At 34.7% G+C, this 15,620-nt stretch overlaps 1 protein-coding gene across 4 annotated transcripts in view; it reads right to left on the bottom strand.

Annotated features, from left to right (window-relative positions):
* TMEM117 (transmembrane protein 117) overlaps positions 1 to 15,620 on the bottom strand; it is a 388,102-nt gene that overhangs the window by 123,613 nt on the left and 248,869 nt on the right. For all 4 annotated transcript variants that reach the window (XM_033116086.1, XM_033116087.1, XM_033116089.1 and 1 more), the window contains one exon: positions 13,838 to 13,935. In XM_033116086.1, coding sequence (XP_032971977.1) covers positions 13,838 to 13,935 — 98 coding nt within the window. The remainder of the gene's footprint in view (positions 1 to 13,837; positions 13,936 to 15,620) is intronic.

Below are 15,620 nucleotides of genomic sequence, written 5' to 3'. Positions count from 1 at the left end.
TACATCAGGTTTTATTGGCATATTAAACTATAAGTTGTACATCTTTTTCTTGCTTAATTCCCATAATTGAGAGAAAATGATATACAATTACATCAATTTAAACTGCACAGAATGTTCTGATTATTACTATTGGCTTACAAAAGCTATTAACTCAACACATCCAATCATCAGCAAATTCTTTTAGATAGAATTATATTGATTTTTTAAAAAATAGGAATATAGATAGGCAATGTAATACAGTAAAAAGAATATTAAATCAGGAACCTAAAGCTCTGAGTGTTCATTGCCATAGAGACGTTAATTGGGTGACCTTGCGTAGATCACCAAATTGACTTTTGTTTCAGTATCTTTGTCAATTTGAGGGTATTAGAACATAAGTAGATAAACTTAAAGAATTCTTGGATTTTATGCCTTTTATTTTGGTCAACCCAAATCCATTTGCAAGGAGAAAGAAAGGGTTAGAGCTAATACATATGTGGAAAATGTAACTAATCGTCATTAACTGTGTTAAATGTCTCCGATCTTGGACTAAGTGAAGCCGCTCCGTGCAGTACGGTGCAGGCTCCAGAATCAGCCTACTTACACGCAACTCCCGGCTTTGCTAGTCACCAGCTATGCCTCTCTAAGTCACAGGCTTTCATCTTTAAAAATACAGATAATAATGATAAATCCCTCATAGAGTGGTGATGTGGATTAAATAAAACACCAATTGTGCAGAGGCCAGTCCTGGGCACACAGGAAGCACTTAATAAATACTAGTCATTTTGGAAGAGAACTATAAAGACATTTTAATAGTGAGGCAAGGACTGCAAAAGTAATATCATTGAGAATCACACAAAATGACTTGAAGCTCGTGCTAATTCTTATGTGTAAGTTTGGACTCGTGCATGGTTAATACACAATGATCTGGGTAGAGTAACAGCTAGTTAGAGGGCAGGATCATTCCTGGAAAAATCACTGCAGTCTGTCAATAACTCCAACCTATAACTGGAAAGGTGATTGAAGCATGGTACCAGACTCATTCAGAAAGAACTCCATTATAGCCAGAAATACGGTAGCCCAAACCACATAAAATCAGGCAGAGCAGCAAATGCAAAAAATGTCCTAAGATTGTCCAGATGCCTGAAGTGAGAAGACAGTCGACCTGTATTTAGGATATCAGACTATTTATGATATTTGTGCATTCTGCAAATATATCTTTTTGTTGTTTTTTAATGTTTAGTACTGGTCTTCTGGAAAACTTTGGACTCTATTAACTATGATAAGGAGAAACAAAGAATGTCTTTCTTGTCATGCTTAGCACAGGTTGTGGTAATGGCAGCAGTAACGCAAATGAGACAACCCCAAGAGGAGGGAGAAACCTCAAAGGATAAAATTGTGGCTACTCATACAGACAAACCCTCCCCACGAGGATGCGTCCTCATTCCAGAGCAAATCTCATATATATATATTCATTCTACTTTTGTTTACCAAGGAAGATTTTACTCATTTATTCTGGCATCAGCAAGTGAACAAATATGTATTAAATAGCTAGTAGGCCCTGGAATGCTGAACAAAATAAAACATGGTGTCTTCCCTCAAGTCACAGTGGGAGGAACATGGTAAGAAAATCACAAAAATGCACTTTCATGGGACTGTTGGGAATAAAAGCCTGAACTGCAAATCTATGTCTTTCATTGGACATTAGAGGACTTTAAGTATCTTTGACCCAATCCCAGGTGACTCAGCATTGGGCCAACACTATCGCTTATTTAGTTCTGAGTTCAGAGCCTGGTTATGATCAGTAGGCTTTTGACAGTTCCTGAGAAGCAGTCTAACATTTTCAGTAAATCCCAGTGTGTATCCTCCTCTAAAATCCCAGCCCTGTGACAAGATTTGTCATATCAGAATAAAGGGCTTTCTTGTTGCCAGGTACCCATTTGGACCTGAGAATATTGATTGTCCCAATTTTACTGTAAGGGTACTCTTGCTATTTGCTGGACCTCCGTCATCTGAAGAGTCTACTTCTCTGTGCTTCTTCTTGACCTCTGATTTCTTCAAGAACCTAATTAGATTCAACTTCCTTTGTAATTACTTTCACGACTACCCCAATCCTGTTTGGTCATGTCTGTTTCCAAAGGGAACTCACAGTCAGTGAAAGACAATTTAAATTTTGGTTACGAACCATCTCATGGTACTCGTGCCATTCATTCTACTTATGTGAGTTTTGACTTGTCCAAAACATATGCATGGTTCTTGGGGGCTGGGATCATGATGCATGTTTTCTGTATTGTTCACAATTCTAGTGCAGCATGGAGTCTATTTTAGGAGCTTATTGAATGTTTGCTTAAAATATTGCTGTTTCTGAACTACATAAAACAAACAGAAGAATAGGTTTAAAGAAGATTGGCAGGGAGCAACATTTACTTTTCAAAAGATCACTGAGCCAAACTGAAAATGTGATACACTAGAATATCTTCAATTCCTAAGTGTGTATAAGAAAATATTCATACTATATGATGTGTTGTCTAAGGCTCATCAAATCTTGAAAGAGTTCTAATAAATCTTCATCAATGAATAAAAATATTTTACGTCAGTACCCTTAAGAGAATATGTATCTAAAAAATACCTTTATGAAAGCCAAGTTTTCTGTCCTAGATTAAGAGTCTAAAAAGGATTGATAACTAAATACACTATATGTTTCTGTACTAATACTGAGCCAGAGGAAAACAAAATAATCTTTTTATTTTTATTCTCTCTCTGTCTTTATTCTCTTCCTCAATAAAGGAAAACAAACATTATTGAGACAACTGGAAAGCTCTGAATAAGGTCTATAAATTAAAGTATTATATTAATGTTAACCGATTTTGACAATTGGACGGAGGTTATGAGTGAGAATGTCCTTGTTTTAGGAACTATAATGAAGTATTCATTCTTTCCTAAAAGAAATGAGATTTAGGAAAATGCAATGAAATATTTATTCTTTCCTAAAAGAAAGATATTCTCTCACATGACTGCAGTCTAATTATCAGAATCGGAAGATTAATATTGATACATAACTATTGTCTAATTATACAGTCAGACAGAGAGAGAGAATAATAAAGCAAATGTCATAAAATGTCAGTAGGGGAACATAGATGAAAGGTAGATAAGAACTCTTTGTACTATTCTTATAACATTTTTTGTAAGTTGAAAATATTTCAAAATAAAACTATTATATTTATGATTCAAACCAGTAAAATATTTAAAGTATTATTTTGCCAAACATGTTATCTTAGTCTTTTCAGGCTGCTATAACAAAATGCCATAGATCAGCTTTTAAACAACAGAAATTTATTTCTCACAGTACTGGAGGCTGAAAAATCCAAGATCAAGGTGTCAGCAGGTTTGGTATCTGGTGAGAGTCTGCTTGCTGTTTGTAAGTTATCTTTTCTCTGTGCCCTCACATGGTGGAAACGGCCAGGGAGCTCTCTGGGGTCTCTTTTATAAGAGCACAAATCCTATTAATGAGGGTACCACCCACATGACCTAATCACCTCCCAAAGGTCCCACCTCCAAATACTATCACACTGGGGATTAAGTTTCAAGATAGGAATTTTGAGGAGACACATTCATTCAGTGTCTAGTATAGGCTTATGTAATCTCACCTACCTCTAAATTCTCATAACATTTCTATTTTATCTCTTGAGGCCTGTGCTTCATATTTGATGTGTGGTTTAGGCATGCGAAGTCTTCTCCCCTTATGACCCAGAACTTGGTACTAAATACAAAGTCCTGTACAAAGTAAGTGATTATACAATATATATTTATTAATTTAAAAAGGAAGAGAAAGTGCCTTTCCAGAGTATCATTATGATTTTAACATAAACATTGAAAAGCTGTCCGTATATTAGTACTAACTGAAAATTTTGTGAAATAATATTTTATATTTAAGAAACAATACAATGTTTAATACACATACAAAAAAGTTTCCCCTCATTGTTTGACTTAAAGAACATCAAAAAGTTTAAATATTACTTTTCATATATGTCCTTCCATAACTACCCACCTTAAATAAAGATCTATTAAAAGGCTGCCAAAGTTACCAATGCATGAGTAACTTTCAAACAGTATTGGTTATGCAGTAGAAATCTGACAGAAGCTGAAATTCAGGAAGATTGATGGTAAGAAACTATCTGGAATGGAATAGGAGCAGAAATTACACTAAATGGCAAAAAAACAAAGTGGAGAGTGAATGTGGACAACCCTTTCAAGAAACATGACCTGAAAAGGAAGAGAACTGGAAAGGGGTACAGAGTTACTGATATTTGTTTCCTTCCTACAATGTATCGTTATTTATCATTTTTATTTGTTTAATTATTTATTTATTTCTGTCTTACCAACAGTCTAGTTAGTAAGAGAGATAGTGAGTCTTACATGACGGCAAGAACTATATATGTTTCTTGTTCACTGTTGTATTCCCAGTAGAATCCTAGCAGTCAAAAAATATGAATGAATGAATGAATGAATGAATGAGACAAACTTCCATTTTTTTCTGCCTCAATAACAAAACTCTGTCCAGCTTATACATGGAAGCAGTGGTTCTTGTTCGGTTTCCAAAATGTGGATCATTAAGATGCTCAGCCATTATAATCAGATTTTATTTAACCCTTCCTCTGATCTTTGATACCTGGCCCTATACATTCTACCTCTAGTTCATCAGAAAGTTTACTAAGTGCAACAACAAACATCAAAGCATTTCAACCTTCAATACAGTTAATGCATCTGCTTCTTCTTTCAAAGATTGAAGGCATGTACAATGGGAGATCTGGCCAACAGTGAAAAATGTAGAAACAGGATATTCTGAAAGCAAGAGCTGGTGTTCCGGAAACAGTACTGCTGGGAGAAATTCATACTGGATCTCACTGAGAGTAGCAGTCTGATCCCAGAAAGAAACTTGCTCCTTGATGAAAACTGTCACGGGCCCTCAGTGTCTGGATGAACTTTCTTCTACACTAAGTGAGGTGGCTTAGTTGTGATCAGTGACTCACAAAATAAACAGGATTCACTTCCCCTTAGTAATGGTAAAAGACTTGCACTGTAGAGAACATTAGAGAGTTACCAGCAATTGTGGTTTGAAAACCAATCAGTTGTGAGTTTCCAACAGTGATTAATGTACCACAGAATTGAGTTTGAATCATCGATCTAAGAACCAGATGTGAACCATAGCGAATCATGGATACTAAACAACCATCTGTACCTTGGTGACACTGAGACTTTGTACTTCCATTCAACATGCAAAAAGCTGATGGACAGTTATGATCAGAGTGATATCAATAATGACAGCTATTCTGATATAATTGTCACCTGAATAGAAGATCTTAATTCTAATAGACAGGTTTTGATCAAAGCACAAAACATTTTCTTTTTAAGGAGGACTTTTATGCCAGAAAGAAACATTATCTTAGCAGCATTGTACTCAGGCATTCGCATTATGGCCACTGTAATTATTTGCAAGATGAAGATAAATACCTCAAGGTATTCTACCAATGGTTACTGAAAGACATGGGAAAATAGCAAGAGTGAAGATACCTGGGGTTCTTATTAGGTCAAGTCATAAAATATTTCTTGTTTTTTTTAATATGAAAGACTTGCATTTTTAGTCTACTAAAGATGGTGGGAGCCGAGGCACGAATCATGAGAAACAATGTAAAGATTGGCAGACATTTCCCTCTCTGCTGAAATGGATCAACTAATTAAACTTGGTTAAATGCCGCTTACTTTCTTCTAGAATTTATTGTTTCTATTTTAAATCTGTGCATTTATACTGTTAGATGTGAACCCAGGGACCTTTGAAAACATGACTTATACTTTAGAAACTTAATAAGTATGACTTAGACCTTATGGCTCAGGGGAGTATTCCATTCAACCAGCAAATCTCAGATTGAAGAGGAATAACTTTGTTCCACCAATAACTGTCACACAGAAAAACTATGCAGTATTTCCAAGCCCTTATTAAAGGGCATTTTATTCCAAAGATTCATAAATCCAAGGATTGTTTTTGGGCTCAATGTTGCTATTCCAAGATTTAGCAATTAGAATGAAGGCCTATACTAGAGTGGTACTATTTAAGCCATTTAAGACCAGCTTATTTAATTCTTTTTCCTTAAATTTCACTTATCTTTAAGAAATGAGCAAAGGAACCTAAGACAAATACTTTCAGGGTCAGAATGGGGATGATGTAGAAGTGCAGTTATACATCCCACAGTATTTTAATGAACTTCCTAGGTTAGCTAGTGCATATAATATGTGGGTAGAGCAATAATTACCAGGGTGATTTTTTTAAATAACTGAAAATATATATTTCTAATTTTTTTTCCGAAAAAGTAACTCAAATGCATTATAAATCTTATAATGTATGTTAATCACAAAGTCAAAATGCTTTTGATTAACGTTTTATCATTTTCAATAAAGTACTCTGAAGAAATTTACAGAGATATCCTAGAGAATGAAGATTTGAAAATCCTCAATAAAGTAATTAATTCAACAAGAATGCATTCAATGCTTCCTGTGTGTCAGGCACTGTGCTAATTCCTATGGACACAATAAGAAAGATGCTATTGCTGCTCTCAAATAATGTGACATAGGAAGAAATATGTAGAGCACTTCATCACCGTTTTGACTTTAATATATTTCTTTAAACTTTTAAAGGTATTTTAACTTAAAACCTTATGAGCTTGTTATTCTCTCTGTCTCTACTAAAAAAATAAGAATTATGGACATAGTAAATCTTCACTATAGAATTTATCAGAAGAGGCTTTAATTCCATACCTGTACAGCAAATAATTTTAAGTGAGTACCTTCTCTTTAAAAAAAAAAAGAAAGAAAGAAAAGATATGCTCTGGAGAAGACAAATCAATGAAGAGCCAAATCAGTAAATTTATTTAAATTTTTCTCACGGAATATTCATTTTTCAACATCGGCGCCCTTCCAATGTTCTCTCTCACCTGGCTATGTTCATCGTTCCTACTTTCTCCTCTCTTAACCATGCCTTGACCCAGTACAAGTCTGGCTTCTGTCAGTAACGTTCTATCAGAAAACCATTCTTGCCAGGGCCACCACTCAGGGTCCTCTCAGAGTTAAATCCCATGAACACTTTGCATTTTAATCTTCTTTGGTGTATTTCCAGCATTAGACTGTTGATATTGCTATGTCTGTTGACATATGCTCATCTCCCGGCATCTATGGCACATACTTCTCATATTTTTCATTCTTTCTGTTCCTCTTTCTCTGTCTTCTTTGTAGATGCCTCTTCTGTCTTTTCCTAAATAAAAGAACTCTACAGGTTTTAGCGTAGGAGATCTTTTATTCTCATGCTACACCCATTCACATTACCTCAAATACCACACATACATGTAGAAAATAAAATCTATATGAGGTAAACATATAAATTTTACTTATATGTCTCTCTCAGACCTTATTCCCTCACTCCTCAGTGCCAGATCCATATAAAGAACTACTTGTTAGGTATCTCTATAAACACATCACCTCAACATGTTCAAGTGTGGACTCATTAGACCCTCTAGGACTTTCTCCTCCACCTGTATCTCCTAACCCAGTGAATACTATAGTCATCTGTTCAGTTGCTCAAGCTTACACACTCAAGACTACCCTTGACTTCTCCCTCTCCTCACTCCACATACCTAACCAATCCCTGTGTCCTCCCATCTGGCTCCTGCTTATCCTGAGAATACATTTCGGCTCGAACTCCTTTACCAAACCATCCCTGAAACTCACTTAGCAACACATCACAGTACTCATGGGTCAGGCCATGATGAGGAGGGGAGGAAGTAGAAACAGCGAGTGTAGCCAGAGGTGAGAGACAAGACTGGAGGGCCATCTACATTTAGGGATAAACAGTCCACACCTATTGTTGGTGTTGCCTCTTCCCGCTCCCACCCTCCCCCTTCATATTTCTCACTGGATGGAAAAATATGCTGTCAGAATCCTTATTTTCTCTTTCAAAGTTGAATTCTCAGCACCACGGAGAGCATCTGGTGCCAAGTAATAATCGTAACACCGGTTAAAACAAAATAGTAATAACTAATATGCCGTAGTAAGGATTGAAACAGGCAGGTGGCTCAAGAGTCTGTGCTCTAACTCTATTTCACGTTGTACTTAGCACGTAACAATTATTTGCTTAAATTAATAAAAAGAAAGCTTGTTCTTAACACAGCAAAATTAAGTCTAGAAGGGCATAGGACTACGTATATGAATGCTCAGGCATAAATACATGCCTGAGAGTTAAGCCTCTCAGGCATAAATATAAAATTTACTTTTTAAATGAAAATCTCCAAATAATATGACAACACAGTAATTCACCACAGTAATATAACATCAGTCACCTTTTTTATACAGTAGGAAACTTACATCTAACAAGAAAACCAGTTGACGCACATCCTTGGATATCGCTGCTTAGAAGTAGCCAGACTTGCACTGACCCCTGCTAACTTAGTGTAATGTTTAAAGTTAATGTGACTGATTCAGTAAGTATAGTTATCTGATTTGGACTAAAAGTGTTCTGCTTTTTCTTAGTTACAGAGGCACCTTTTAATTAAGAATAGACACTGCTTAAAGAAACATGTTGAGATGGAAAGAAGGCTAAAGGCAAGAAGACAAAATTCGCCCAGAGGAAATATATGGGATAATTTATTATTCAGGAAGTGAGGCAAAAAGCTTTCATATTATAGTTGCCCCTGGAACCTTTCATGAATTATTGTCTTGTGTAAAAATTTTGCTCATAATGATGATGGAATTATCCTGAGCATATTGAATTATAATTAATATAAAGCAGACTATTATAAAGCAGAAAAAAATGTAATACTTTTCTAGTTAAAAACGTAGAGTCACAGAATCTGCAAGTTTTATAAAAATTCAGAAGTGATTTGGGTTTTTTTTCTTTCTTTCTCATTTAATGTGATCCTTCTTTAGCATCCCTGAAAGATCATCTAGCCTTTGCAGGAATACTTTTGATGGGGAATCAGCACTTCATGAGGCAGATTCATTCAGCGTTGAGAGGCTCCCACGGTTAGGGGATCCTTTCATGTATGAATCTAAATGTTTTCATGTGACTTACACATGTGACATTGGCCCATGTCTTAGTGAGTTTATGCTACTATAACAAAATACCCCAGACGGGGTAGCTTATAAATGACAAAAATTTGTCACAACTCTGGGGACTGGGAAGTCTCAGATCAAGGCACCAGCATGGTTGCAGTTGGTGAGGGTAGTCTTCCTGGTTCTTAGTCGATGCTTTCTCACTGTGTCTCACTATGTCCTCTTTGGAAAGGGCTAGTGCTCTGTCTGGAGCCTTTCGTATGAGGGCACTAATCCCATTTATAAGGGCTCCGTCCTCATGACCTAAGCACCTCCCACAGGCCCCACTTCCTAATACCAGCATATAAAGCACTGGATTTCAACATGTGAATTTTGGAGGGGCAAAAACATTCAGACTATAGCAGTCCATACTCTGCCCTCCAAAGCAAAGCAGACAGAATTACTCTCTCTTCAAAATTTTAATCTTATAACAGAAGTAGCATGGTAGAGCTGAAAAGGATCTCAGGGAATAACAAGACACATCCCTTTTACATAAAAGGAAATGTAAACCTAAATTAGTCACACAGCTCATACAGTTAGATATTGGTAGAGTTATTATTAAAACACTTTTGACATTGGCTTTGACTCCTAGCTTTTTCTATTACTTTATTGCATTTTATTATTATCATGTTACTCTCTCACACCATGTATATTTAAAATAATAATAATTTCTAGATCAGTTTTTGATCAAAGTGAAACAACTAAATTCATTTTGCTAGACTTCAGTAATAACCATGATATTCAAAGCAAGTAAAACATTAGCAGCTACATTTGTTTCCCAAATAAGAATTAAGATAATCATGATAAGAGATGCTTATCCAAATCACTATAGAACTAGATAAAGTACATTTTATAATATAAAGACACTGATCATTCAAAAAAGAAAAAATAAATAATAATCTCTTCTATGCACCAGAGATGAATAGAAGTGGACAGTTGTACACAGGTGCACACAACAACATAGTATTAACACTGTTTTATAACTTTTCTTAGGGCATCTAAATAATCACAGACCACAGTTTTTACCAAATACTTCACCACTATAACACCTGGATTACCATCTTTCCAGCTATCATTAGTTTCCTTGCCATTTGCTGTCTAGCCCTTAAACAAACAAACATAAAAATACAGTTTTCTGCTGTGGCATCACTCTACTTCTAGGGATCAATTTTTTCTATACATGAGAATGGGCTAGTTTATGTTACAATATCAAACGATCCTCAAATTTCAGTGGCTTAATATTTGTAAAGGATCATTTCTGCTCACACCGGCTCAACACAGGTCTACTGTTTTGCTAAGGATCCAGCTAGATACCAACTTCCACAGCTGCTACCAAGAGAAGAGTTCCCTTCAGTGTTTCTCATTAATAATTAAATGCTTCTACCTAGATGCGACACATGCCACTTTCACTCACATTTAAACCGGTCAAAGCAAGTCCTGTGATCAAAGGGGGCAAAAAAAGTGTAATTATGTTATGTGTTTGGAAGACAAAGAACTGGAGTATTTGTGAAGCCCTAATGATCACCACATCTCGCAATCCCTTCTGCTAATTCTTTATTAATACTAGAAGAGTGTCTCCCTTTAAGGAAAAAAAAAGGTAAGCCTTTGGAAAATATTATCCCTAGACGCTTCCCATCAAATGCATACAAAGCGGGTCTCTAGAGAGCAAATAAAACAGGGAGACAGGAGCTAGTATAAATTCACATTATTTGTTTATCTCTGTATGTGTTGTTCTTTTATTTCAGATACAAATGAGGGGAAATGGCTTTCGGTAGCCCCTCTGAAAAATATAGTAGTACATGGCATTCACCTAGGATTTAGATTCTTAGATCTTTATTCTTTTTAATTATCCAAAAGATTGGGAAAAGGAATTTGGAAGGGAAGATCTGTGAAAATTGCTCCCTTTCCCGTTTAGTATTTTCAAATACAACCACAATTTAGTCTTCTCTCAGACATAAAAACCCATGTGCTATGTAGCCTCATCTTTGCACAGAAAGAAATAGGAACCATTTTCTTCAATGCAGAGACATCTATCAATAAGAATCAAGGAAGAACTCAGTCACACAGTTGCAAACAAGAGTTTCTGACAGGAAGTTGTGAGTTAAAGCAGCTACACGTAAAAGGTAGTTTTACTAGAACAAAAATTCCATGCTGTACTATTTCAACTGCTATACACAATCACATTCCAGCTTATGAAAGCTTTCCTTTGCAAAATTTCCTAACCAGCATAGAATTTTTTTTTTTTTTGCACTGATCTTTTCCTTAACTAGGGCAAATCCAAAAGAAAACACTTATTTTTGCTATTTTTTATGCTATTACATAGCATAGCACATAATATGCATATATGTAAATACTGTCTTTTATTTCATTTAAAACCTTGCCAATGATCTCTATATTTTATCTCCTAGAGCTAAAAAACAATAACAAAAAAAAAACAAATGACCTTTATACTTTTATCTGAAAATATGAAGAAAAAGATTTCTTTGCTTCCCACATAATTTCCATATTCAACTTTTTGTATCAGATTTTCCTTTTTTAAAACCAAGAATACTGTTGTCAAGATAATCTAACTGTATAGAAATGGAAAAAAAATAGAAAAACATATTTTAAAGTGACATTTAAATTCTCCTCCAGTTATTTTATGTTCTATCCATGATTTGAAATACTACTTTTGAAATATAACAATAAAAAATCATCTCTCATAATTATCTCCTGCCAGTCATTAAACAAAAACTGACTATAAGAATAAGTGTGAGTTTTAGTTTGTTCTCCATGCAAGATATTATTATCTGTCAGTGACTAATTAAATTATTTTAACAACATTTAAAATATGATTTAGATTACCCATTGAAGCTCTGTTATCATATATGTCAAACTAAACCCATTTGTATAAAAAAGATTGGTAATATCTATATATTTATATATATCTATATGTTTATATATAGATATATATACTGAGTAATAACGTTCAAGGAAAAATGTACTAAGATGTTCAGGAAAAATCCAATGTGAATTCTTTTCCTCTGAAACAGCAATTGCAATTAAAAGTAGCAAATGACCACAACCACTGAGACCTTCAGATCACTATTCATGGCTCACTTTTACAAATAATAATGTACTGCGACCCAATTACTGGCCACGCTAAGCAATAACCAATGGGCTGCCTTTCAACATACATTACATCATACAAAATATCTGTAAACGCAGTGAGTATTGTTTGAAAAGAGATAGTTCATAAACACTACTAATATTAGAGTCTATTTCCTTTTAAATTATGATTCTTAAAACTCCTGTAAGAGAATTCTGTAGGATGAATCAATTTTTCAGAATCTCACATTCTTATCCAGCACCATTACTTAAAAAACAATTAAAGACAATCATTTAGAAGTTTGCACACCAATGTAGCTTTTGTTCTTCTAGAGGCAATGTGGCGTTGGTGTAATGATTGAGAATTGGAGTTCTGGGGTCAGAGACCTACACTTATAATAATATAATGTACCTTATGGGGTTTTCAGAATTAAATCAGTAAATATATAGAATGATAAGTACTTGGCACAGTGCCTGGAGCAAAACACGCCTTCAATAAGCATTTACTATAATTATTATACTTTATATTGTTCAGACAAGCTGCATGGGGAACTTCTAACAGGAAAAAAAAAAAGAAGGTTAAATGCATTAAAATAGCCCATACGTGACTCATAGAGACAAGGTGTGAATAAACATCAACAAAATCATATTCATTTTTACAACATTATGAAAAAAACAACCTACTTTTGTTTACCTGCTAAGAATTGGGTTCAAAATGCCATAAATCTCTAACAACATTTAATGATAGTGTGAAAGCACAGGTAGCTTAGAGTGTATATTGCCTAAGTACTTAGTTACTATAATTTTTATAGTTCCTACATAAAAAAATCAATTTCCAGATTTAATCCAAGAATAAACAGCTTTTTTTTTTTCATTTCAAAAGTCAGGTGAACAGGATGGAATTTACCAGGTACAAGTTATCATCATTTACAACTTTTCTGTATGCTACGGTACATAACGTTTCGTATATCATGTTGAATCACAGTACTTGGCCAAGTGTCAAACAGCCAGATGAAAGCACGCTTCGTGCTGTCTCACATTCCTATCTTTTCTCTCTAAACTTGTTCAAATACACATAAATAATGGTGACTCCACACAAAAAAACAAAACAAAACAAAACAAAACAAAAAAGTTCTATAAGATATGGATTGTTTTTTAATTGCAATGATTGGGCTGGACAGCTAAAGGAAACTACGTAAAGAAGAAATGCCAATGAGCCAGATGTGATTTGTAAAGAGGTTCCTCCTTCTCTGTTTAACTTTTTCAAAGAAAACTGTGTCATGTCAAATATACTGGAAATTTAGTATTTACTGAAGACATTTTTATATCATATTTCATTGATTAAAATTATAGCTTGTTTTTCCTGAGTCAAAAACCTACTTACCTCTAGTAAAATCTCTGCATCACTATATTAGCAAAACACAACTCTTGTAAATGTCTATATATAACAATATGTCAGCAGAAATGAATTCATAAAATAATAGGATAATTGGGTTTAGTCATTTTAATGGAACATAGTATCCACTGATAATGCCTCTCTAGATAGAATTTTATACATCTAAAGAAAGCTACATCCAATTCAAGTCCTTTAGTGAATGAAGCAAGGCACAAATCAATAAATGAAACAGTCTCTTACCAGAATAAAATGATCCTGACATTTCCTTTCTTCCAGAAAGCTCTTGCAGATTTTCCCCAATCAGGATAGGGTTTGTCCTGAAGCATCATATCAGTGACCTGAAACAAACAAACAAACAAACAAACAAAAAGTTAGCACTTTCAGAAACTTTACAATCAGGTTTAAATACGTAGGTAAAATTTATATTTTATTAAGAATAAAATATGTATGTACTTTAACATTAGAATGCATTCAGAGACAAAAATTGTAATATTTCTGTGGTTAAAAACTTGAATAGCTCATTTGACTTTACAGAATGAATGAGCACACTTAAGGTCATTCAACATGTCAAATGTTGACATTTTTTCAAAACATCAAGTAAGATTACCTTGTAAAAGAAGGCCTCATTAACATGTTATTAACCTATTTATATAAACTAAATATATAACAAATAAAATACCATATTCTTTTTAATTTTGTCTAATCAGAAACTCCAAAGATTTCCTAATGTGTCTAGATTTTTATCCATATTGCTAGTCAGAATTCCTCTCTTTCTCTTTTGTCTTCAATGACATGTGAGGTATGGTACTTAAACCCAATATTAGGGCGTGTTTATTCTAATTACCGAGCATTCTCGCACCTCGATGTCATTAGCAATTCTACTCCTCCCAAAAATGTTCTACCTTTCTCATATGCACAGATTCTGTTGGTCTTCTGAGGCCTAGGTAAAGTTACGTTACCGTTGTGATGTCTTCATTATTTCCCTCCGACTGTAGTTCCTGATCCTTCTCATGTCACATAACTGATCTTAATTTTTCTTCATATTCTTTCTCAACATCACTTCTAGGATTCAAATTCCCCAGCCTCTCTTGGTTGATGGGAATCAAAACAAGCTCACTGACCTTTACTTCCACCTTCTCTTTTACTTACTTATGTACATTTTTTTTCCTCTAGTAGGCTTTAAAATTCTTGAAGGGGAAGATTTATCTTAGTATCCCTTCCAATATCAAAGGATCTTTTATATAAAAGACAAAAATATTTGCTCAAAGAAGAAATGACAGAATGAATTAGGATATAAATGCTTGCTTTTAAAAATGCATTAACAAAATAAATTGTTCATGGGAGACATCTCATATTAATAGTTTCAGCAACTGTCCAAAGTATCATACATATATGACCTATTATAAAAGCATTTTTAACAAACTGCTGGGAATGGGAAATGAATTGCCTTCTTTCTTCTAATAAAGGAAAATATGTTTGCATATGTGTACACACACACACACACACACACACACACACACACACACACTCTTTTTTCTTTTCCCAAAAAAATCTACTTTTCCTTTAAGAGAACATTATATCATTATGTTTTTAAGTAATAATGTTCAAATTCAAACAAGACAGAATCAAAATTAAGAAAACTGATATGGAATGAGGTACACTGAATAGAGTAATAAAGACTTTTCATCATCTATAAAAACATATTTTTCTGGGGTGGCCGGATGGCTCAGCTGGTTAGAGCAAGAGCTCTTAACAACAGGGTTGCCAGTTCAATTCCCACATGGGCCAGTGAGCTGTGCCCTCCACAACTAGATTGAAGACAATGAGCTGCTGCTGAGCTGCCAGTGGGGCAGTCGGATGGCTCAGTTGGTTAGAGCTCCAGCTCTCAACAACAAGTTTGTCGTTTCAATTCCCTCATGGGATGGTGAGCTGTGCCCCCTGCAACTAGATTGAAAACGGTGACTGGACTTGGAGCTGAGCTTCCCCTTCCACAACTAGATTGAAGGACAATGACTTGTAGCTG

This window comes from Rhinolophus ferrumequinum, chromosome 10 (genome assembly GCF_004115265.2).
Source record: "Rhinolophus ferrumequinum isolate MPI-CBG mRhiFer1 chromosome 10, mRhiFer1_v1.p, whole genome shotgun sequence".
In the NCBI taxonomy this organism is placed as follows: domain Eukaryota; kingdom Metazoa; phylum Chordata; class Mammalia; order Chiroptera; family Rhinolophidae; genus Rhinolophus; species Rhinolophus ferrumequinum.
The sequence above is the reverse complement of the archived record's forward strand: the minus strand, read 5'-3'. Positions and strand labels throughout refer to the sequence as shown.